Source organism: Anser brachyrhynchus, assembly GCF_964034855.1.
Source record: "Anser brachyrhynchus genome assembly, chromosome: 4".
In the NCBI taxonomy this organism is placed as follows: domain Eukaryota; kingdom Metazoa; phylum Chordata; class Aves; order Anseriformes; family Anatidae; genus Anser; species Anser brachyrhynchus.
In genome coordinates this window covers 18039663-18064318 of record NC_137698.1, presented here as the reverse complement: position 1 = coordinate 18064318, position 24656 = coordinate 18039663, and the positions used below count along the sequence as shown (strand labels likewise).

Sequence of the window (24656 nt, the reverse complement as noted above, 5' to 3'; positions counted from 1 at the left end):
ACAAATTATGTTCTCACTACCTTAAAAAAAATCTCAATTGGAAAGAAGTACACACTAATGAATCATATTCAGGCTGTGCTTATATAGTATGATCTGCCTATTAAAAAATTAAGTTAGATTTGGGGTACAAAGTACTGCCCCTGCAATATGTTAATATAATACTCATCACCTCTACTCAGGATCTCTCTAGCACGGGCAGAAAGCAAGCCAAAAGAACACAATAGTCTTCTAGATGAAAGAAGAGTGAAAGAGCTTGGTTCAGGCCTTAGCAAACCAAGGCTTCAGTAAATTAAGCTTCCCCATATTTTAGTAAGGAAAACAGGAAATAAAACAAAAAGGAGGAAAAAAGCCAGGACACTCACAAGTTGAAATCTGTGTACGGTTTTTGTTTTTCCAGATATTCAAGATTTGCAAAGTGTTTTTGTAGGCCTGGACTTAACATGGTGTTTTTAAGGGATGAGAGCAATAGAGTGGAAAGACTAGTGCAGCAGACATACTATAGTCCCTCTGTGAGCACTACAAAAAGTGGCATATATATTCATGTCATGTCCCTGCAGTTTTGTATTTTCCAGAGAGAATTAACAATAATGCAAGTGATCAATTATTAAGATATGAGATGACTAGTGGTTTGAATTTAATTCAATTTGGTTCTTAAATCAATTCTTAAAATCCATTCTTAAACTGTGTGGCTGCTCCAATGCTTGCATTATTTCCACTTACTGTAGCATATGTATAGTTAAAGGCACATTCAGAAGGTCAGGTACCTAACATTGACAAAACTCTCCATTTTTTTAGTGCCACACAAAATGGCTGTGAATAGTAACATGTCCAAATGTTTCTGCACATTTACAAAGCTCAGTTTTAAAACTGTTTTTACATACAGAGCATTTTAATGGCAGTTTCCCTACTTGTGTTCTAGAGACCATCTTAAGTGACAGCACTGGACAAGATGAGATTGTGTTTATTCATTCATTATACCATTTATTGAAGTGTTCTTTGTTTATAGACAGATAATTGTAAAACATTTTCAGCTTGGTTCTATAACTCTGGTATTTAGCCCAGAGAAGACTACAGAACCATTCCTTCTTTGATCTGACAGGGATTACTTAGCCGGAAGTACAAAAATATGAATAAACGAAAGGCAAAAGAGTATTTTTGCTTGGAATCTTTTCCAGAACAGTGATGATAAAAAATAATAATGATAATAATCAGAGATCAAAGGCTCCTTTCATTCCATTAACCCATATTAACAGTGTGAAGGACTGGTAAATCCAGATAGTTTCCATCTTTTAAATAATAATGCTATTTTCTCTTCATTTAGAGGATCCTACTATACCAAGTGACCTCAGGATCTGGAAGTTATTTCATATCTTGTTTGTTGCTCAGAAACTAGATTTGCAAGACTTTCAGTAAAAACTCTAAGTTGCATTGTGCTTAAAGTTAAAGCACTCCAGCTTCTAAAAGCTTTTAAATAAATATTAATGATAGACATTCAAGGAGAGGAATGGTGCAAAGCGCCTCCTCATTTCAGTACAGACATATGCAAAAGAACTGCAGTCTATTTCTAATAAACGTTAAAGTTTAATTCTGTAAGCACTGAATACTATGAAAATGTGATGTACACTCAGCCTGCTCTCCTACTCACTTCTGTATATCATATTAGATTGATGCAAGATGCTTTCAAAACACTTAACGAGCAGATCCATCTCAGCTGTGCTATTCAGATGAACAACCCTGCTAGGTAAGGCTGTAAGACCAGCTTTTCCAACCCATGCACGTTTCAGTTCTGTAATCTTTTTAAGTGGAGGGCAGGAGCTTCCTTGACTCAAGAATAGTGCAAAACAAAAATAATTCCTTATGTAAAGCTCATGTAAAGCCCATTCCTTTCATGAACTTGTTTCTAATCAATGAAGACAGAGTTTGAAACCTGACCAGCAAACAGGATAAAAATTACATTCTCTCTGTCTCCTTCCCTCCAAAGAAGATGGTTGGAGGAGTTGGAAGATGTTCACAGTCCAGCATTTTTTTTCATAGACAGCTTACCATATATATACCCACACTAAGAAAATAAATTTATAATGCCTGCTTCTACATATAAGCACTAATATAACAGCTATGTAAATTATTCTTGTGAACAAAATCCAATTGAATTAATATAAAAATAATTAAGTAACTTGAACTTTTCATCTGGCTCCTAATTTATAAGACTACAGTTCACAAATTAAGTATATTCTAGTGAATTCTGGGTGTTTAGGTTGAATTTTTCACAAAATTCACAGAACAGAGGAAAACTTTAACAACACGTGCATGGTATTTCTCACATCATAAGCATTTCAGATTCGGTATGTGTTTCTAACAACTTTTAATTGTATTTAAGATATATTACAGTAAGGAGAAATGAGAAAATGAAAGTATATACATATAAAGTACTTTTATAATTACAAACATTGTAATAACAATTCCAAATAACGAATAGTAGATAAACTGTATATACTTAGAAATGTAAAAATCAGGAAAAGAGGTCCTTCATTTATTTAAAGATTCTCATTGTTTAGTCTAAGGCTAGACAAAATTTCACTTCTGCGATTGAAGCACTTCCATGGAAAAATAAATCTTATGTTCTCTGGATATGATCTTCAAGGGTGCTCTAACAGGTCTAACTTCATTGAAATCAGAGGTAATTTCACCAATGAATTGGAAAAAAAACACACTATTTATCCCGGTAGTCAACCTTTATAAAAAAGAACCAGAGCACCTACTCCTACATTCTGCATATATATATAAACTTTTGAAGTACCAGTTCATTCCACTTCAATTTTAGCACAGGAATAAGTTTTGCCTATCTGAGCACATTATCTGAAGGCAAAACTGGTTTCCCAGCTACCTGGGTTCAGACTGTTGAAATCTTATGTAAGTATACTGCTAGGCAGAGGGGAAAAAAACACACGAATTAACACACTTCTATATCTCAAAAGGAAAAGTAGAAAGAATAGCAGTAGTAGTATCATTAACCTTGTCAATATTCATAATGCTTCAAAAGAACATATAAGGAAAACTTTGAAAAGAGATTTCTCTCCCTTGCTGTATGATCTACAAGATCTGAATGTCAACATATGTTAATAAAAAAGTATAATAAGTGATTCAAAGAAAAGAAAAATAAAAACGTAGATAACTTGCCTTTTAATGTCCAGGAACTCAGAAATATTTGCTATCTAAAAGACATGATTGTATAGTACAATCCTACTGCTTATTAGAGGCTCAGAAGAACATTCAGCATATAGAATAAAACTTTTTAGTTTACCTTTTAATTTTATCTTTATGTCTTCTTCTATTGTGTATTCCTTCAGGAACAGTCAGTACACATAGAAGATTAGCCAAAGAAAGGAATTAATGTTGACACAAAAGCTAAACAAAAAAATGAGAATAACTTGTTTCCTTGAAAACATATAAAAAGCATTTTATATTTATCAAAATATAAAATAGCAAATTACTGTTGCCTTGCAGATAAAGTATCCAAAGTTCTTTGCATTCAACAATTCAACCACCATAAAGGAGAATAAATATAAAATAAAAACAATAAAAATGTATCTCTCCGAGGCAAAGATTATGGGTGAATTAGTCCCGGAAAGGCTGTCTGAATTTTGCTGCTTCATTTACAGCATTACACATTCAAATGCCTGTTTCTTCTCTTGACATTGTTCATAAGCAGGTAAGAGAAATCTAATACTGTTACATTGAAATGACAGCATTAGAGTTTATTGGCAAAACTATATGGAGAGCAAGTACTCTCCAACTGAAAAATATACAAGATCTCTAAGTCTAAAAGGCCCTGCAGAACAGAATATATTTTGATACTTGATTAGTAATTAACAAAGTGATTCCCAACCTGTGTTACAAGTTATCTTTAGGGAGGAAATACAAAAGATTTGCAAAATAATCCATCTGAAGTAGTAAAACACAGCTGTACTAAGATGCAAAGAAAAAACTCTGTATGTCAGGTATAACATTTTCTCATTTTCAGTATGAGTATTGCAGAGATATAATGCTGCTGCCACTTAAGCAAAGGCATGCTTTCAGGAGCTCTGAAAAGGTGTACCCCTTGGCTAAGTTTAACTGTACTAAAGTCAATGGTAAACTCTACTAACAATTCAGCTATACCAGTATTTACTGAACAGAAGGATAAAATTTACTTTAACTGTTCCTGAAGTAAAACCAATATATATATATGAACATATATATGTTCCTGTATATATATGTGTGTGTGTGTGTGTATATACATACAGGAACATATATATATGAACTATAAATATAAAGATTAAATTTAAAAGTAAAAAAAATAGCAGAATTACGTGGATGGTAAAACACTGCAACAGATTGCCTGGAGAAGTTGTGGAATTTCTAACCATGGTGACATTAAAAATTTGCTTTGACTAAGTCCTGAGAAACCTGACCAGCTTTGAGGTGGCCTACATGCTCTTCAGAGGTATGTTTCAATCAAAATTATTCAGTTAGACAAGGCCTTTAAACATATATACAACCAGTAAAGTCCAAGAAGAAAAAATAGATTCCTACTTGACACTCAACCTGGATTTACCAAAACTGCTCTTGTCCCTGCAAGCAACAGCAAAACACAAACATGCTTTTCCTTGTATCATTCTTTTTTTTGTGTGTGTTTTTAAGAAAACTTAGCTTTTCTGTATTTCATTATCATTCTGTCTTCCTATCTTCAGATACTTCACAACTTCACACAGCTGAGGTTTTTCTGACTTCTGATATAAAAAGAGCTATTCTGTATAATATGGTTCTTTTTCCAAATGAAACTGAATTTAGTCTAAGAAGCCCATTCACACACAGTCAAAATATGTGTGTAGGGGGGGACAGAGGCATAGGGAGAAGGAGTGTTTGTTATTTTAAAGTGGTACTGATCAATTAAAATTGGATTTTTTTTGTTACAAGTAGCAATTAAAATCTGGCTTTTTTTTTTTTTTAAATTCGATTTTATCATGACAGACTACTTGCTGCCTGCTTACCTGCCCAAAATCTGCTTTTATTTGATGGGAATGTGTTCCATCTTTACTGAGCCAAGAATACAGTACTGCAATAGAATGATATTCTCTAAACTTTTATAGCATATATGCTTCAAGAATTGATAAATTTAGTAATTTAGAGGTTCTTTCATCCAAAAAACTCTTCTGTCTCACATTTTCTTCCCATAATAAAAATGGCTACAAAATATTGGGTGAGAGTTCCCTTTTCTGATCTCATGGCAGAAACATTTGTTATACAGAAAGTTATTGAAATGTCAGCTATGACTTGTCTTGCAATCTCAGGCATTAGGACAGATATCTTATACAGGTTAATAGTTTTCCCAACACTAATTTAACAAATGAGCAACATCGTATCTAATGTGTTGATCTGCTAATAGAACTATTTAATAAGATCATTTGTTTTACATTAGTTCAACCAACTCCTTACACTGCCAATTGTTTTTTTTTTTTTTGACTAAATCAAGATAGAAGTTTAAATTACAGGCTTGATAAATCCTTTACTAGTTGCAGCTTCTAAGTAAACTCACAGTTTTGATGATCACAGAAAAGCCATTTCATTAAGTACACTCATAATGTAATCTACTTCTCACTTCTACCAAGTATATTAATGTAAATAATGTAAATAATTGGTTATTCCAATAGAAAACAAGTACTTTCGACAGTACAATGTTTGTGATTATTGTTGACAGATGCATCAAAACATCACTGGGGGGCAAGTGAGATCAATCTGGATATCTTACGTTTGACACTGATACAACAACCAGTATGAACTTTTTTTTCTTAATTTAAAAGCCAAGACAAATACATTATAATACATCATACAGCAAATTGACTTTTTTATATATTGAACCTGCAACTAAGTAATCTGGCCACTTTCAAAAAAGTCAGGCATTTCAAATACAATCTGAATTCAAACATATTTCTAGATAGGTTGAAGGCAAAAAGACAATGTATTTGCTCTGATTTACTGATATAGGAAGGTATTTCTAAAAACAGTTTAGTACTCACATGAAAGCTTTATCCTGCTTAGCTATAGAGGATTAATGTGAATTAAGTTTCTTGATAGTCTAAGCATAAATTTTCACAGAGCACCTTAACTTTACGTTGACAAATGGAAAAATGAATCAGAGCAGTCAAACCCATTTTTCATTTAACTTCAGAAACAGACAGATTACCAGATAACCCTGCCAGAGAGACTATTTGAAAAATAGATATTTAAATAATGTTCCTGAATAAAGATCAGTGGTTTTTAAACTGTTAAAAGGCAAGTAAGAATAATAAAAAAAAAGCTGAATGAACAGCTTGGTAACTGAACAAACATTTATAATTGATCTGATATTGAAAGGTGATATTTAAAAGACCTACTAAATGGGTAAAAATTGCTTCCTAATGGCATAACTTTTTTATGCTAAAACAATTTTAACAAGCTTCCATAATATAAGACATGTAAAAGAGAATCTAATTAATATAGTAGCAAATAAAACCATTATCCATTTCACAATGCATCTGCTTATGTCGGGAAAACATCTGAAAACGGTTAAGATTTTCAAATTAACAAATAAATATACTAAATAAAAATGTATTTCCCCCCTTCACAAAAAAGCTTTTCCAACTTCTTGAAAAATATTTTCATTCAGTATTTTAGGTCAAGCTTGTCCTTCATCTTGTTTTCCTTCATAGTCAACTTTCAACTATTTTAAAGATGCAGTCCTGAGCATACTGCACAATGAAAATTGTAGAATTTGCAACCAAATATTTAAAAAGTTGCTGATCTATCCGGATAGATATACATAAATATTTTCCTAGCCATTTGATTTTCTTAGTACCTGTTTGAGTAAAAGCTGATGAAAATTTAAAAATTCTTTACTGTTAAGTGAATTAAATGTCAATAGAACTACCTCAGCAGGAGGCTATTTCGCTGTATTCACCATCCCTCTACTTGTCTCACCACCAGCTCTACCACTGATAAAATTCAGTACTCTCTCAAGACTTTATATATAATCAGTGGGATGTTTAGCTTTCACTCTAAATTTAGTTAGTAAGTGTCTAATCATAATGAAATTACTAAGCAAAAGATGAAGAACTCCAAAAATACAACAGATGAAGAAGACATCAAGATAAAAGACTGGCATGACTAGTTTCATCGACTTAAAACAGAACTGAAAGATAATACTGCTGCCACTTTCATGCGGACCCCAAAACTGAAAGTACCTGAAGGCAGTAAGGAATAAAGGAAGCAACAACAACCACCTCAGTAACAGAGCGTATCAACTTCACATAATAGATCTACCCAGAATTACAGAAATTTGGTTTAAAAGCTTCATTCAAAGAATATAATCATAGAATTAAAGTAATTTAGGTAATCAAGCAAGGAATCGTAAATGCTGTGCACAAGCCAAAAATGCCAAGAAATGGTATGTTACTTCTAAAAGATACTGGCACTAATAAGTAGTCTTGTTTAAGCAAAACAAACAAATGTCTTTTCATCTTTTGAAAAAATAGGAATTTAAGCAAGAGAAATGAAGTGTCATCCAAAATTATGACAAGAACAAAGCAAATAATAGGAGATATTTGAGGCAAGGCACAATTTATGAAGACAGAATTATTATCCCTTTCAAAGACTGGAGGCATATCAGGCCCTGCACTACAGAACCTAACTACTAACACCTGAAACGAAAAAAAAAACCTGACCATAACACAACTAAGCCTGGTGAGCTGTTCTATGCCTTCTGTTGAAAAGAGTTTACATGTTAAGATTGTTGAACAGAGTTTGTGAGTAAAATGTACATGAAATCCTTGTGCAAAATTGGCATGTAAATTTGGAATTGGTATTAAGTCCTGGACATTGGAAATAAAATGAAGAGTTAAACATCATCCAGATATAAAGATAGTACTTGCTAACTTACTGTGGAACACTGTTACAGTTATCATAGCTAAATAAATCTTACAGAATTCTCAGATAATTAGTTTTATGACATCAAATTCAGTTAAGTGCTAGAAAAAGAACACAGGTTAGTGCTAGAAAAATGAAACAGGAAAATGTTCAATAAAGTTATTTAAAAATCAGAAATGTAAAATAAGTCACGGTTTACAGAACACTTACTAAGCTTCTAGCACTGGTAAAAATCAGAGCTTTATGTTACAACTGTATTGGTCAGTGCTATTTTAAATTAGGAACTTGGTGAATCAATATCTGTACCTTTTTAAATTCTTAGAATCTGACTTCTTACTTAATGACACAGACAGCTCCATGGGAGGTGTCTGACACATGGGAGCACTGACACATGAACAAGTTAAAGACAGGGCAATTAGAGAAACAAAATAACTTACCTGAAGTCATGTAGTGGAGTAAAAACAGAAATGTATTGACTTACATAGCAGATTAGTAATTAGAATTCAAGACCAGCCTAATGATTACCTTCATTATTTAGTTGTTTATATTTATACTCCCTAACTAGTAGCTTTTCAGACATTCAGAATCTGAGTTGACACTCTGAAAACTGAGAGACAAGATGGCACAAGCTGAGGAACAACTAAAGGGTTACTTTTAAATGATTTAATGAAAACAGGTCTTTAAAAAGGGTGGTGTGTATAAACCTGGCTAAGGTATAAAACTAATTTTTCAGGAATGGTGCTTTTTCTGTACAGTATTTCTTCTTTCTGTTGCTCCATAGGGAAGCTTCATAAATTTAATACTGCAAGGCAGTAATGAAACGCTAAATTTTTCTAAACACAGTGTTTTACAAAGATTGTTTATTACATTACCAGCTCTACTTCTGCATAACAAGGTTGACGGATAGAATCATGTCACTTTATGATCTCAGTATGGTGTTACATTCCAAATACAAAGCAGATTGGTAATCAAATTCAAACCATCATTTTTTCTGCTATCCCAATTACGATACAAAGGGATCTTTGAAGAAAATTTATTCTTTAAGTCCTATGTCAGTCTCTTTTAACTAGCAATGGTCAAAGCTGAACATGGCTCATTATGCCACAAAGTATGGAAAAGCTTCCTGTCTGCAACTGTAAATTTCACAGATTCCATCCTAACAACTTCTTTGAAAAGTGGTAAATATGGAAGAGTAGTAGAAATTAGCCAAGGTCCTCTTTACCTTCCCTGTAGGTAGAGAGAGTTTCTCCTTGTGAACTCTGATGAACATTTACTAATTTGTGAGCAGGGAAGAGCAAGGAAGAGAATTCCTTCAAAGACAGCAATAGCAGCATATAACAGCAATTTTGACAGTACTGAATTAATGGTAACTTTTTAAGGTCTTTATCAGCTTCTTAGATTCAAGAAGTAAAGAAAAACAGGAAAAAGCATTATGTAAAGTTCAGAAAGTTCAGTGGAAGTGTGTGAGAGGTATGATGGAAAATGGTAAAAAACATTAAAACATTTGCCATCTTTTCTAAACAAAATGCTCAAGATGAAGAGGTTACATATCTCAAAGGTTTGCGTAAATGAAAAAAACAAAAGTTTGCTTTTCACATTGAGAGGGATCATGCTTCTAAAAAAACAGAACGCATTTGAGCAGTGGAAATTGTGTGGTATGGAGTATTTTATAGCACATTCACTGCAGCTGGGAGCCTAATTAGAATTTTGAAAAACACAGGCACTCATTTCACTGCCCAAATCAAAAGTGGTGGAACTTTCTAAACACCAAAAATTCTGTAACGGACTCTGCTTCTAATTTGAGACAGTCCAGTGCAAATAGCTGCAATTACAGATTCACTGTAGGAAATATCTACCCTCAAAATAAAATTTAAAAGAATTAACTCACCACTTGTCCGTTCTGAGGATTTTTATGAGCATATGGGGGTCCACGGATGTGATTCCACATCTGACCAGATGTCATAGCAAATACAACACACTAGAAAAATAGAAAAACAACAATATACTTGTTTTCTAACCCAGAGGAATTGAATAAAAAACCACTCTGCTAGTGATGTTTGTTTTAGGTACATAATTGTTTACCTAACCAGATACAGTATCTACTTTTATTTGATGTTTAGGACAGGGTTTTCAGATGTGCTGCTCTCATAAAATTCTTAATGACTTCTGTTAGAAAATGAGTTAGCTCAAGACAGAAATTTTCAAAATCTCTCTTCAAATAATCCTCTCTTTATGTGCACTTGGAATTGCCACATTTACAAATCCGCATGACCGAAAACATTCATGATAGTAGAAAGCACTCACTACAAATATTCTGAAAACTGTCATTTGAGATTTCTACAAGCTTTCATGATGCTATTTCTGCCTCTAATATGAATGTTTAGCTTAGCTGTTTACTTTCAGGTATATGAAATTATTTAAAAAAAACACCAAAAAAATCCAACTATCTAAATGTCTTTCTCATTTATGAAATGCTTACTTTGTGTCCTATACGACTGTGATCCATTTTAGCCATGACAAAGGACAATGACTGAGTTGATAGAAAAGTGATATTCCCTATGGAAAAGTGTGGAATTAGGATAGGAATCTATGAAAACTGGAAAAAATGGACATTACTTCTTGCAGGTCATACTACAGAATCTAAATGGCAAAAATCAGTCACAGCAGTAGTCGTGGCTATCTTACAGAGGAAATTAAAATATCCTCTAATAGCCAAATGAGAAAAACAGTAATGCTGAACTTGGATCATCTAAATGACTTCTGATTTAACAGTGAAAGTAATCCTTAAAAGACTCTGATATAAACTAGGTACAGCTTCTATATATATATGCTTATTTTTACTGTAAATGTATATTCCCACTAGCAAAAGTATAGCCATAGCAATTTAAGCAGATGGTTCACGAGTGTGTAATTTTTTTTATATTTTTTTTAACTGGGATGATTAGCTAGACCAGAGATGACTAACTTCTCTTTACTAAAGAAAAGTAGTGAGGACTTCTTCAGCTTTTCTTTAAAGAATATTTAATAATGTATTTGTGAAATAAATTTAAGCTAGTGTACTCTGTAGCACAGTAAATCCAGAATGGACACCTCTAGCAACATACTTTGAACCAGCTTTGGAAGGCCTTAGGACTGAATCTTGACAGACTTTATATAAACTTATTTGGCTTTTCTAGAGTTTTAACTTGATTAGCTGAAACAGCCATTTTTTCAAAGACCAGTTGGCTATGCTTAGTTTACGTTACTTTCGCTCATCTCTGTAGGGCATAACCATTTTTTCCCTCTCCATTCCATTTAGGATGAATTAGTTATGATCAGCATAGTGATGCAGTGTAACCAGCGATATCAAAAGCCGTAACACAAGATATACGGTACCAGTATGGAATGATAAGACAGGGGCACACAATGACACTAGAGATCTCAAGTCCATAAATATTGTACCAATGCTGAATTAAAGAAACAAATGCAAGGGAGCTGGTCAAAACCAGTTTTAGGGGTAACAAATAAAACAAATAAACACCAATTTATCAATTTTTTACGTAAGGTGTAGTTGCTGGCCAGTGGAAAAAAAAGGACAATGTGTAAAAGTAGCCCCAAGTGAGCTCTAGGGTGAGGAGGAAAAAAAAACATTCTACTTCCAGCAAAGAATGTGAAACACCGTGAACTCACCATAGCAGCACACCCTTTCCCCAGATCAAAGCCAAGGATCTTAAGATCCAGAGAGAATCAGTGGAAGAATAACCATGACATTCACAAAGAGGGAAAGATAACAGAGTCTGTGCATAATTTTGTGTTGTTACTATTGACATTTTTTGCCCTTGTAACAGAAAGAAAGTAACGAAAAAAATTCCGCCCTGTAATGATGATATCTGGTTAAACAATAATACTTTAATTATACTGTTAAGATTTCAATTACACTAAGAACAGATTCGTGGCTCTAAATATAAAGTGTGTTTCATTTTGTCCATAACAGGATTTGGAGTGTAACAGTATTGTAATTAATATGGCAGATGAAAGCATATTGGTAGTGATTATTAGCAAATGGGTTTATGTTTTAATTAATAATATGCAATGAAGTGAAGAGAGTATGTGCTTCCATTACTGAAAAAAGAAGACCATTATTTCTATACCTTGCAGATTATTTTAGCTGAGAAATTTATACTGCAATTTCGGTGATGAATCACAGAGCTGATAGCTTATGTGAAGATAACAAAAGTGTAAAAACTGAGATGAGGGTAAAAAAGGTGAGGTGAAAGAGATGTGAAAGGGCAAAAGTCAGACAGCTGAAATGTAAAACATCAAAAGAGAAGAGGTGCATGTAGTGCACAAATATTGGTGGCTCTGAAAGTGAGTCTTCTATTAAAATTGAGATTTTCCGCATTCTTAAATTTATATATTTAATTTATGCTCTATAGGGCCAAGTCTGTTTCCATATGTAAAGATAAAAAAGCAACCTCAGTTTACATTAGTGATGTGCTTTTAACTAGTAATTCTTTCAAATTGCTTAAGTTCTCTAATGCTAGCTAGTATGGATACATGACCTCACAACATGCTAATATCTAACAAAAAAAAGATAAGAGACAATAGTAGGAAGAAACTCTTAATCTATTTTAAGTACCCCAAGAATATAGCATTTCCATCTTATCCCTTAGGTAAGCAGATAGTAGTTGACATTCAAGCTCCATTCCATGTTCTCCTATTACTATCAATGACGTATTGATCTGTTATATTAATTATTGTAATCTACAGACTTTTAATGTTTGTAAAATATACTTGAAATATACCTCATTATTTGTAGAGCTGACAAATGCATCATAGACACACTGATACCCAATGCTAACCATTCCAAACCCCTTAGTTTCCATGTGATCCCATGCTTTGGGATCCAAAATTTCCAAAACACCTGGTTGTTTCATTGCTATGAATCAACGTTCCTCAGGATAAAACTTTTACAAATTCATTTTTACAAATGAGCAACTTGCAACATGTGATTAATGACTTCATATTTACCTTAAGGTTTTATATGGTATTGATTACAATGGAACAATTCATATGCAGAGAAATTATTGTTTTCAGTTTTCTTGGACCTTGTCAACGTACAAAGGATGAAAAGTAGAGAAAGAAGATTCAGTGAGGCACTTGTCTGTGAGCACTTAAAGGATTTTTTTTTTCCACTTACCTAGGCAAAGCAGAGTCTCTACTTTAGCACTTCTACAAAGAAGAGAACCACTCACCCCTTACCAAAGACAGTCCTCTCATATACTCACAACCCCTTCCTTTCATACTCCTGACTAGGAAGAATAGGAACAGCTCCTAGGCAGCTGCCTTGGAATCTGAAAACAGACTTTGCCCCTCCCAGATTCCATAGGTACACAGGCAATATTGAAATGTACACTGAAAAACTGAAAATTACATGCAGAAAGGCATGTTGGCAACCTAGCAAAGAAACTATTTTAAGAAGCCCCGTGTTGTCCACATTCTAGCCATCTGAACAAATATTTTCTCAGCTCTAGAGAAACTGTTGTCTGAAATGTAGCAATTGCTTATGTAAAATGTTATAAATTTGCTCAGCCTTACACTATTTGACCTTTTATTCTCTGCTTAAGAAATGAAGAGTCTTGACAAGAATCTGAATTGCTTCTTGTTATCAGTATAAAAGGACAGGAGTCTGCAAATATCTTAGGACTGAAGTCCTTCCTCATCTTTGTATTAGTATGGGAGAGGGGAAAATATCCATAGATGAACAGTAGGATTTAAATTAAAGTTTAAAACAATCTAGGGGATAAATTTTGAGTGTGATCTCAAAAGATATCTTTTGAGTGCTAGGTACAGTGACTCAACCACCACAGTTTGCCTTTCCAGAAGTCTTCTGGGTAATGCTGCAAGAAAAATGCCTAAGGCATACAAGATACTACCAGAGTTTGCAGTGCTTCCATGAGAGGATGAAACAGCTTATCACACTGCTATTGCTCAATCTAGTATTGAGGACAAAACTAATTCAACAGTTTTGTGTTAACTGGCATTGGAATCAACGTATGACAATTCTCTTGATTCTGTGCCTATTCAGAACTATTAGACGGGTTATTAAAAATGGCATTCCAAAATATTTTCCTAAAACATGGCTGGAAATATTATTTATGAGGTTTTTTTTTTTTCAGTTGATGTTCATACCAAATTAAAATCCAGTCTTCTAGGATCCTTTTTCCTCCTTCTAGTAAAAACAGCAAAGGCACTTTATGCAGAGAATTTTTTCCAATTTTTAGGAACAGAGAGGTGCTGTCTTTTTTTTTTTTAATAAAAAAATAGGTATCCAACCTTTGGGAGTATAAAAGCTCTTCAAAACAACAAACCAAAGAACTCTTAAAACAATGAAAACAAAAAACAGACCTGTCTATTTGCAATGATGTGGAATCCTTAGTTTTCAATTACTGAATTTCAGGAGATCTATGATTAAATTGAAATGTAAAATGCTATTTTCCATAAGGTTAATGAATGCCGGCCATCTAGCAGAATGAAACATGAGAAGAAAAAAAACAACTTTGATTATACACAAAGTTAGAGTACACTCATGTCTTCAACTACAGCCCCAGGGTACACAATACACGGCCTCTTTAAAATGGTGCTAACAAAAATCTCTGACAGATTTAGTATAAAGTGGTTTGATACCTGCATTAAAAGGCAGTCACTATCGGTGATAAAGGTTACTTTTTCTTTTGGGTCATTTACCATCATCTTTTGAGATAATTTCTCTACTACCTTTTCTAAAGAGAATTACAGAGGCATTGTTTTTCTTTCAATTAAGCTAAAATGATTCAGGAAAGCAGACAGGAAATAAAAAAGGTTTAACACCACCTAATTCAGTCATAGAAATCTGATTGTACTACTTTTACTGTGTTTCGGCCAAAGTGTATACTCCCAAGTAACTACAAAATGAGATTATTTACCTTTTTACTATAAATAATTAAACTGGAATATTATAAGCCTAAATTCTGTGGTATTATTCAGAAGCATACATCCAAATGACACTGTTATAAAAGTGGCAGTAGAGCACAGCCTCATATAGCTATAAGGCAATTACTGTTGCAAGGGACCTCCACGGGTCATCTTACACCTGTTACAGTTCAGGGCATTGTCCAGTTGACTTCTGAGTATGTCAGGACACCAGTCCTGACCCCTGAACTCAGCCCAGGTTTTCAATTGGTCTTCTCCCAGAAAGCCCCAAATTGGACATAAAAACACGCATACACATGCGCTGCAGGAATAACAGGTGGTCAACACTACATAGAATCAGTTCTCATTTTGTACACTTTGGACCTGTGTTAAGTCTGAATAGTAAAAGAAATGCTACAAACCACTTCTCCGTTTTTTGTTAGAAATCACAGATGACAGAAGATATCCACCCCTTTTTACTCTCTGGTTCCTCTCCCTACTCTCAGCTAACACTTTTCAAGGATTCACAACCCAACACTTCACTTTCAAAATGATAAAACTTTTTCATTGGAAAATACTAGTACTCTACACAAATATACGGAATTAAATTTGACAGCCTTACTTCGAAGGAGAACTGTCAAAATTCTGTGTTAGAGCTCAGGATACTCCAAGTGATATACTGGAACAAAGAACACATTCTGCCCACAGCTCTCTAAATTGAAAGAAAACATTCTACTTGAAATCTATTCCTTCAGGTGGTTTATTTGAAAACTTGGACTTCATTCTTTGACTTCTGAACAACAGGTACTAGGTTAACTTCATCCCTGAATTGATGTAATAAATGCTGCCAGTGAGCCCATCAGCTATAAGTGTCACAAGAAGGTAAGTATCTCTTTGCCTTGTTGAATCAGAGCAAAACTGACCACCAATATGACATGGCTTTGAAAAGGCAAAAACAATTTTGTTTTGTATCAGTAACCTGGTTCTAGCAGAGCTAAAATGCAAATGCCACTGGCACAAGTAAACTCATATTCCATTTGCAATCCTGGCCATATGCATTCAAGAAAAATTAATTCAGATAGAAGCAAGTTGAAAAAAAGTCTAAAATGATTGAGTGAACAAATAACCCATTTACATGGAAAGAGAAGAAACGCTTGACTTATCTTGTACAGATTACATGAACAATTTTTTAAAAAGTACTGTTCTCATTGCTAGCATAGAAGGAAGGAATTCTGTTAAGCTGTAAAATGTTGGATTGACTTGATGCTACTCTAATGCTGATAACCAGGCTCCTGAATCATGGTTCAGGAGCATGTCCCCCCAAAATTAAGTCTTAATGCTACTTCTCAGACTTAATTCTTCTGTCAGTCACAATGACAGCAGAAATTAAATTAATGAGTACTTGTTGATAAACCTTAACTGTCATCTGTCATACTTACATGCTATCTAAAACTAAGATAGCTGACTATGCAGCACAGACAGTGTTTTTCCATGAATCTTCTCAGATGTTTGAAGACTGTGGTATAAATAAACATACTGCAATACACTGTTAAGCACATTCAAACTTAATTCATCATTTATGGCCTTTGGTTTTTACTTTACTACGCAAGTAACAACGACACATAAGCTAAGATAGGGAACTAATCCAAAGCATATTAGTATGGAAAATCCGCATACCAGAGCTGCCATGGCCCAGCCAGTTTTGTTGTAGATGAATTCTAAATTATTTCTTCTCAGATATAACAAGCCACCAACAAGAGATACCAGAAGAGCCAGTGCAATTGTACCAGAATAGTTAGGAGGCCTGAACACTCTAATCTGGAAAAGATAAATGCAAATATAGATCAGAAATAAATACATACCTACAGATCAATTTCCATATAAACAAACAAGGAGCATAAGGAGCATCTGAAATCTAGTTTTGACACAGACTAATCACTGAATGTATCCATAAATAAGAAAAACATAGTACTTTAATAAATAGACTGCATGAAAAAAGCTTTAGGGACCATTTTAAACTGATAATACGCTACTGATCTGAAAATTTCAATACAGAATATTCCATTATCTCTTCTTTAAGAAAATTAAACTGTTCAACTCAAAAAAATATACGTATTTTCAACAGATATGCATGTTGTTTCTGAATTAGGAGCAACTACTTTTGGATCCATTTGTTCTGTATGTAGTATTGCAAGTATGTATTACTCATTCAAAACTAATTATCACAATATCACTACTTGTTCTCATCTAGAAAAAACTACACATAATTTAACAAAGCAAGAATAAAATATAATCTGCAAACTGTAGAAGTTACCACAACTATCACGAATATTTATTTTGGTTTTGTTTCTTTAAAAATATGCATTCAAGAGCCTATGTTTTAATGGAAAAACAGACATTAAGGAGGGACTGCATTTGTCATCTGCCTGTCTCAGACTACAAAGGTACATTTGGCTCTAACTTTTAAAATTGTCTGAAGACTTACATGAACATCTGTTCTGTCAGCTATCCATTTAGCTAGCTGTTCAGCTGCAAATCCGATTCTCTGCAGGTCAAATGTGTCAGCTCTCTTGGGCTTACCTTTTGGAGGAAAATGCATGAAAGTCGGAGCAGAGTTCATATTCAGCTACAAAACCAGGAAAAATAGCAAAAAAAATTAGTAACCCCATACTTTAAAATGTTTAACTGTTATGTATCAGACAACATAAGCATATTCAATACGAAAAATATTATTTGCCTTCCTGCATAATGTGTTACTCTTTTTTATACATCTTCATGTACAGTCCTAGAAAAAGAGTGCTCAAAGTATTCCTTGCTATTTTCTTCTGGTAGATTCTTTTGGATGTTTAATTATTCAGAGTATTTCACCTGCAAGCTTCTCTGACTAAGAGTATCTTATGCTTTATAGTTCCCATACACTGTAAGAACTTCCCAGTAATTAGTAAAAACAGACAGCCCACCCCCCTCCAATCTATTAAAGCATATTAGGCTGAAATTCAGGGGATAATAAAAGCTTATAGCTTGACATTGTTTCTCTTGCTTAGCTCTCACCAGTCCAAAGTTACCTAGACTAACCTATTCATCTTCACTGGTTTCAAGACAGACTACTCCACTAGTGCTTAGTCCTTTCTGAATCCCAAAAAACTTAGATAACTAGCTACAATGACATAACTTGCTCTGGGAATCAGGTGAATATTAATCCACATGTCGATGCCTTTGGAACTACTCACACTGTATCAATCTGGGAAGTTTGTTTAAATATAATTCAATTGATTTAAAATCTTTCATAACTAAAAGAAAAAGTGAGAGTATGCCTCTTTGTAAATCCTCAGCTATATTTTGTACAGGGTAAAAAAACTCGTAGATGATAAACAGATTAATATTTACCACTTGTTTAAATTTTGACTTCAGCTTTGCTATAGGTATACATTGCTATAGGTATATATTATTATATAGGTACATATTGCTATAGGTATATATTATAATTATTCTATATTAGATTCCTCCATATTCAGTCCATCTCAGAAAAGATGTAATAAACCACTTGAAAAACATGAAAATTAATGTAAACAAAATCAGGGAAAATATTTAAATATGATGCAATATGGAGATCTTTGAACAGCAAACACAGAGTAACCTTGTTTGTTTCATTCCTGCAAAATGAGTTTTATCACATTACCAAAACACACTATCTAATCAAGTACAGAACTGAATTTATCATTAGAAATTACCAGCTATTAAAATATTTTCCAACTAGGCAAAAAACAGCTCACTTCCTTAGTGAACCTATTTGTAAATAAAAGTATTCTGAGAAAGGCTAAGAGAAATTTTGCGAAATAGTTTAACAATATTTTGTAAGATTCAGAAACCTCAGATACAGAAGCCTTCTGACATTGTATGGAGATTAAGGGCAGTTGGTCTGCAGCTGCTTTATCATTTCTCTACGAACATTATAAAAGCTGGAAATCCAGTCTTTTCTTCTTTTTCTTTTCTTTTCTTTCTTTTTTTTTTTTTTCTTTTTCCCTCTGGCATCAGTATTACATTACTGGTTTGCACACATAAGGACAAGGTCAGAACTACTCCAAAAATCCACCTTAACATAATCATCAGTCATTCAGGTCCCTTATGCTTATCACAGTATTTCTCACAGACAGCCAAAAAACTTACACATTTTATTCAATTTGGTATAATGTTTACGTGACTTTAAATGTGCATCATCTGAAATAAACTGAACACGTGCCCTTTTACACAAGTAATAAATTGGACTGTACTACTCTAATATGTATTGATGGCTTAAGGCAAGATCAAACAATGTGTTTTATATTAGTGCAACCATAAAGGATAACGTAAGATAAATTTTTAAAGGTTGAAAGTTTTAAAATCAAAATCTTACCCATTAATAAACATATTTTTACACAACACATTCTAAGATGTCTGATGGAAACCAAAATATTTAGAAGACACAGTAAACTATCAAAATATTAAATATTTGAAAATTAAATATTTAATTTTTTCAGGGAAAATGTCTAGCTCATATTTCACCAGAAGGTGATTAAAAATATAGAGAACTTCAAAACTTGTTACTTTTCTTAATCTCTATTTTTAGCTTAAATCAGTAGAAAAATATCAAAGAGATAAAAGCATGGTTTTATTTAGCATGAATTTTCCAGGTACGCTTTTTGCCTTGACTAGTCAATTTAAGACTATTTTCCAGTAATTGATTCCTCACTCTTCATAGCCAGCATATAAAATCTAAAATTTAAAAGTCTCCTCTCTTTACCCTGAAGAACTTCCAGACTAATACTAAGAGTATTAAAGCTGAAGAATATTTTCTTCAACCTAGTCAACTAAAAGGCTTTTAACTACGACCATTTTTCCTAAAGATAAAGGAAATCTTTAAATGCAAATGTTATTTACACTGCATTTCATTCCAGAAAACAACACTAATAACGGGTTGATGAAATTTTACATATATATAAGATCATCTATAAAGAAATACTATGAACTACGTTTAGCAAATGCTGGAAGTGGCTACTTGTACAATTCTTCCTTGTTAATGTTATAGAAATTCCAGCATCTGGTATTTGTAACAAGAAAATTTATATATGAAATGCATATAGACATACGTATCTACAGAGAGAACACTTTTCTGCTGTCGTTTATCAAATAAACATGTATTATAAAAAATTAAGAATGTTTTATAATATCCAGCATTTACCTGTTGAAAGACATCTGCCCCTTCATCATAATCCACTATTGTGAAAAACAGCTTGTTTGAAAAAGCAGATGAATAGCGCCATGAATTAGCCAGCACTTGATATTCTTCATTAGCTTGCCTAAAAGAAACAAACATATATCCGCGTGGTATTCACTGGCAACAAAGATGCCCTAGCCAACTGCAGTGGTTAGCTGAATTACACTTAAAATTTCACTCTCAACACCCATATTATCAATTAATAAACAAAGCTTCAGCTCATTATACAGCTCTCTGCTTCACACTTGCATTCTCCAAAATTACAAATGTGTTAAGTCAAACTAAAAGCAGAGAGATCCCAGAAGATGTTAACAAGAGTAATCTCATTCATAATCAAAAGCTTCAGAAAACACAATCAAAACCCTCAGGAGCGGCCTCCTGAGGATCACCAAAATCTGCAAACAGATCTCTGTATGGAGATGCTTACATGGCCTTCAAGTATAGTAACAGGATTTACTTGCCAAAGACAAGTGCACATAGAGGATTCTGAAAGTAGTGGAAAAATCACAAAGAAACATGACTTTAGTATTCTGTATAAAAAAAACAGAGCCATAGAAAAAGTCTGCCCACACTATGCCAAGAACTGCTAAACACTGGGGACGTGACAGTAACTAAGCTAACAGGAGGTTCGTAAGTAGCATAAAAATGCTCAAGATTATTTCTATAAAACAAGGTTTAAAAGCAATACAGGATAATTTCCCACAACATATAGGGTTATATAATCTTTTTTATCATTAGAAAGCCATATTGCTACTACTTGTATTTGCAAGAAAGCCTCCTATTTGTTTTCCTTGTGGCTGTACATTCAGGGTTGTTTTGGATTTGCTTTGGTTGCTTAGTTTATTTTAAACCTTTCCATGTCTGTCCTGAGAGGAGAGAAAAAAAAAGGGGGGGAGGGGAGGGATCCTTACCAGGAGAGAAGTGCTCCAAATACACAAGCACAGAACCATAAAACAAGTTCCTTCACTGGACAAACCCGTATCAGCAAATAATTCAATAAAAAGAAAAGGGGAAAAAAAAGGAAAGGATCCTTGTGATACTTTCAGCTTTACATAGGTTCCTTCACTAATTATTTCCCTATTACTGATTAATCATATCTGCTGTAGATTCCAAACCAATGCTCCACCATTTGGCCACTTATATTTGCATGTGGTTTGATGCTAAAGTAGCATAAGTGTATTCTGCAGCTTTTCTTGATTTTCTTGCTGTAGAAAATAATTTCCATGCACATGATGGTGCAGACTACTATTATTTAAAAACTGGGACTGCAAGAAATAAACTCTGCACTAAACACATACAAAAACATCATACTTTAAGAGCAAAGAGGAGGAAGACAGAACTACAGGAGTGGTAAGACAATACCCCATTTCCTCATAACTGTGATCAGCCTTAGGCATGAGATATATTACATACAACTCCAGCAGAGTTGTGTTGTATCTAGGAATATATTGTATACAAGAAAAATCTATCATGAAAAAAAAAGTTAAAATAAAATTTGATCATCTATTCTCCCTGAAAAAGAAATCTTACGAAGCACAACAAAACTCAACTTTCACTCTTATTACTTGATTGAGTAAAACTTGCTCTTTAAAACATTTATTCAACACGCAAAATTTGGAATTATAAAAAGTGGATTACGCCTTTTTTTTTTATAATCAAATATTAACATTAAGCAGACTAACGTATTCACTGTCATCCTGAAGAGGGCAGTCAGACAACATCAAAGGAATGCTATAAAATCTTAAGTAATATCTGTAGAACACTCTTCTGTTAAACCTGCTATATTAAAGTTGGACCATTTTCATTATAAAAACAAGATAAAATCACTTCATCTTGATGCTAGCATTCTTCTTAGTCTACCTTTCACTTGTGATGAAACAATATTTCTGGGAAGTTCAGATACCCCGGTTATGCCCCCACTATTTGACAAAACCCTCTTGTTCCCTTTGATCTCCATGCATTTCTTCATCTTTAAATTATGCTATTTTGATTTAATATAATAGGTAGAACACAGGTTTCAGAAAGTAACGTTTTTCCAAATGTCCTCTTGAATTTTCTGTAACAGTACAATTTTATCTTCTCACTGAACGTTCCAAAGCATTCTGCAATACACCCTCATAGCAGCTCTTGGAGGGTGTGGAGGAAGGAGACTGCAACAAGGAGGGGCAGGAATGCAAAGTTAAAGGAATACTACTGAAGAACATCCTACATTTATTATGTTAAATAAAAAAACCTGATATTCTACATCCACTAAATAAGTTCCAATGGATATGCTGATGAAGCAAAAAAAATTGCATTAAAATTTTTTTGAAGTGTTGGTTACTCGTTCTTAGATATAATAATCATAAACAGTGTAAGCACTTGGCTGGAAAAAAAATCAACCTCCAATTTATATCAGTTATATCAATTCCATCACTAGTTATCTACTTGTCCATCACTACCATTAGTTAACATCAATTCTATCACAGTTTGTTTACATGAAGCAATGTTAATTATATAATTCATTATATAAAATACTGTAAAGACATAGGGCAGAACCATACTTGGTATGAACTCATCAGATTAACATTAGCACTGTTCTTGTTAGTTTGACAGGATTTTTTGATAGAAAAGATTTAAATGATATTGCTGCTACAGTCACCTCTTAATTTTGTCATAACATGTAGCAATATAGGAACTAGCAACACCAACAGTAATAATAACCAACTTCTAGAAAATAATGACCAGATCAAAATAAAATGCTACTACTAGAGTTTCCTAGAATATTCAACCCACTGAAAAGTAAGCTGCTAGGCAAAATGGTCTATAAAATATCACACATTACACAAGAGCACTCATTAAATATTAAGTTTTATTTAAAAAGATTAATTACATTGGTGTCTATGGCAGATAATCACATTTGTATTGCTTGAGCTATATTAAATTTGATTAATTTTATTCTATTAGTCTGACATTATATTAGGGAAAACGCAAACTGAATATCGTAAAAGGAATAAAATAGACTATGGAATTATTTGTCAAAGACAGCAGTAAAAACATCAATTTTTGGCATGTTATGGACTGCAAAAAACATTTACAAATGTACAATTGGCAAAGAATGCACTACCAGGTGACCTACCAGTTCTTAACCCATCTGCTTAAGTAGAACTGTGATCAATGCTGCACTTTACTTCCAAAACAACTTTTTTTTCTTATTATTTGGAATGGTTTTCCCTAAAAGATGAGACAAACAGGCTAAATGCGTATTTAAACTACTACTCAGTATCAAGATAATAAATTCAAACTGGTTATTTGCTTTTGTTTTTAGTGTGACTCGATGTCATGATGAAAAGCATGAAAGAACTTAACAAATGCATCCAGAATATACTCCAAACACTACAAAATAAGACAGAATGGACAGTAGTTGAATACTACACTATTTATGCAATCTAAATATCGATAATAACAGAAAGAAAGCTAAAATCCATGCTATTCTATTTACAGCATCCCAATAGATCCAATTCCTATTTAACCTGGAGATAAAAGGACACTATAAGATCGTATTTTGTAGAAAGAGAATAAGGTCTCATGGTCCACACAGATAACTACTATTTTGGAAAACAAGACTCATCCATACTTCTATTGAGATACTAGAGTGCACTGGAAAAAAACAAACACAGAACTTTCAGTGGCTCCTTCCACACCTCCTGTTCCTTTTTTGTACAAAAGTTCAAAAGATAATTCCCTCTCAGTACAGTTAAGAGACATAGCCATGATTTTCTCACTACCCGCTCATGATCAACCAGCAAAAAGCTGAAAGGTAGAGGGAGGATACTGTCTTCTTATTTCTCATGACAACTCCTTGACTGTCAGAATTTTATTTTTTGCTTTTGACCTACTCTTTGATCAACTACTTGAAAACAGTTTTCTCAGATATCCTCTTGAACAGGGAAACCAATAGACTTCCTTTCTTTTCTAGATAAAAAACCTCCTCTTAGGTATCTCTTACTGATGGAGTAGATGGTAATAAAAATATGTGGAACTTATTATTTTGTATATTTTGTCATTCCTTTCTGCACATTGTGAGTCAACAGTAGAAGGCGGCTATACTTAAGGGCCTTTTCTGAAAGGTACATGACATTAAGCTCAGAACTTAAAAATGCACAAACTATATGTTGAATTATAACTTACCTTTTTTATAGTCCTAAAACAAATACAAAAGAAATAGTTATTAAGGAATTGACTTGGAGCTCATGCTGCAGCATGATTTCTGCAGTAACTACAACTTAGTCCAACAGACACCATTAATCCTTTCTGACAGAACTCAGCCTTGTCACTCAAAATGCAACAAAAGAAGTCTTTAGAAAACGTATGCCACACCTGCAAAATTGAGCTGGCTCCCTCATGACCAACAGTATACACTTTTTTGTATTTGTATAAAATTATGATATAGATGATTTTATATATTTGTTATACATATCTTTACACACACACATATTTACAGATGTATACACAACTTCATCTAATAGGAGTGCTCCTTTCAATACAAGCT

General features: G+C 33.4%; 1 protein-coding gene across 4 annotated transcripts in view; it reads right to left on the bottom strand.

Moving 5' to 3' along the window:
- TUSC3 (tumor suppressor candidate 3) overlaps window positions 1-24656 on the bottom strand; it is a 124138-nt gene that overhangs the window by 51552 nt on the left and 47930 nt on the right. For 2 of the 4 annotated variants that reach the window (XM_080588926.1, XM_080588928.1), the window contains exons 3-6: window positions 20090-20207; window positions 17357-17497; window positions 16549-16689; window positions 9830-9919 (exon numbers count right to left, since the gene is read on the bottom strand). In XM_080588926.1, coding sequence (XP_080445052.1) covers window positions 9830-9919; window positions 16549-16689; window positions 17357-17497; window positions 20090-20207 — 490 coding nt within the window. Of the gene's footprint in view, window positions 1-3306; window positions 3406-9829; window positions 9920-16548; window positions 16690-17356; window positions 17498-20089; window positions 20208-24656 lie in introns of those variants that run through there. The other 2 variants (XM_080588929.1, XM_080588927.1) reach the window with 2 other exon arrangements.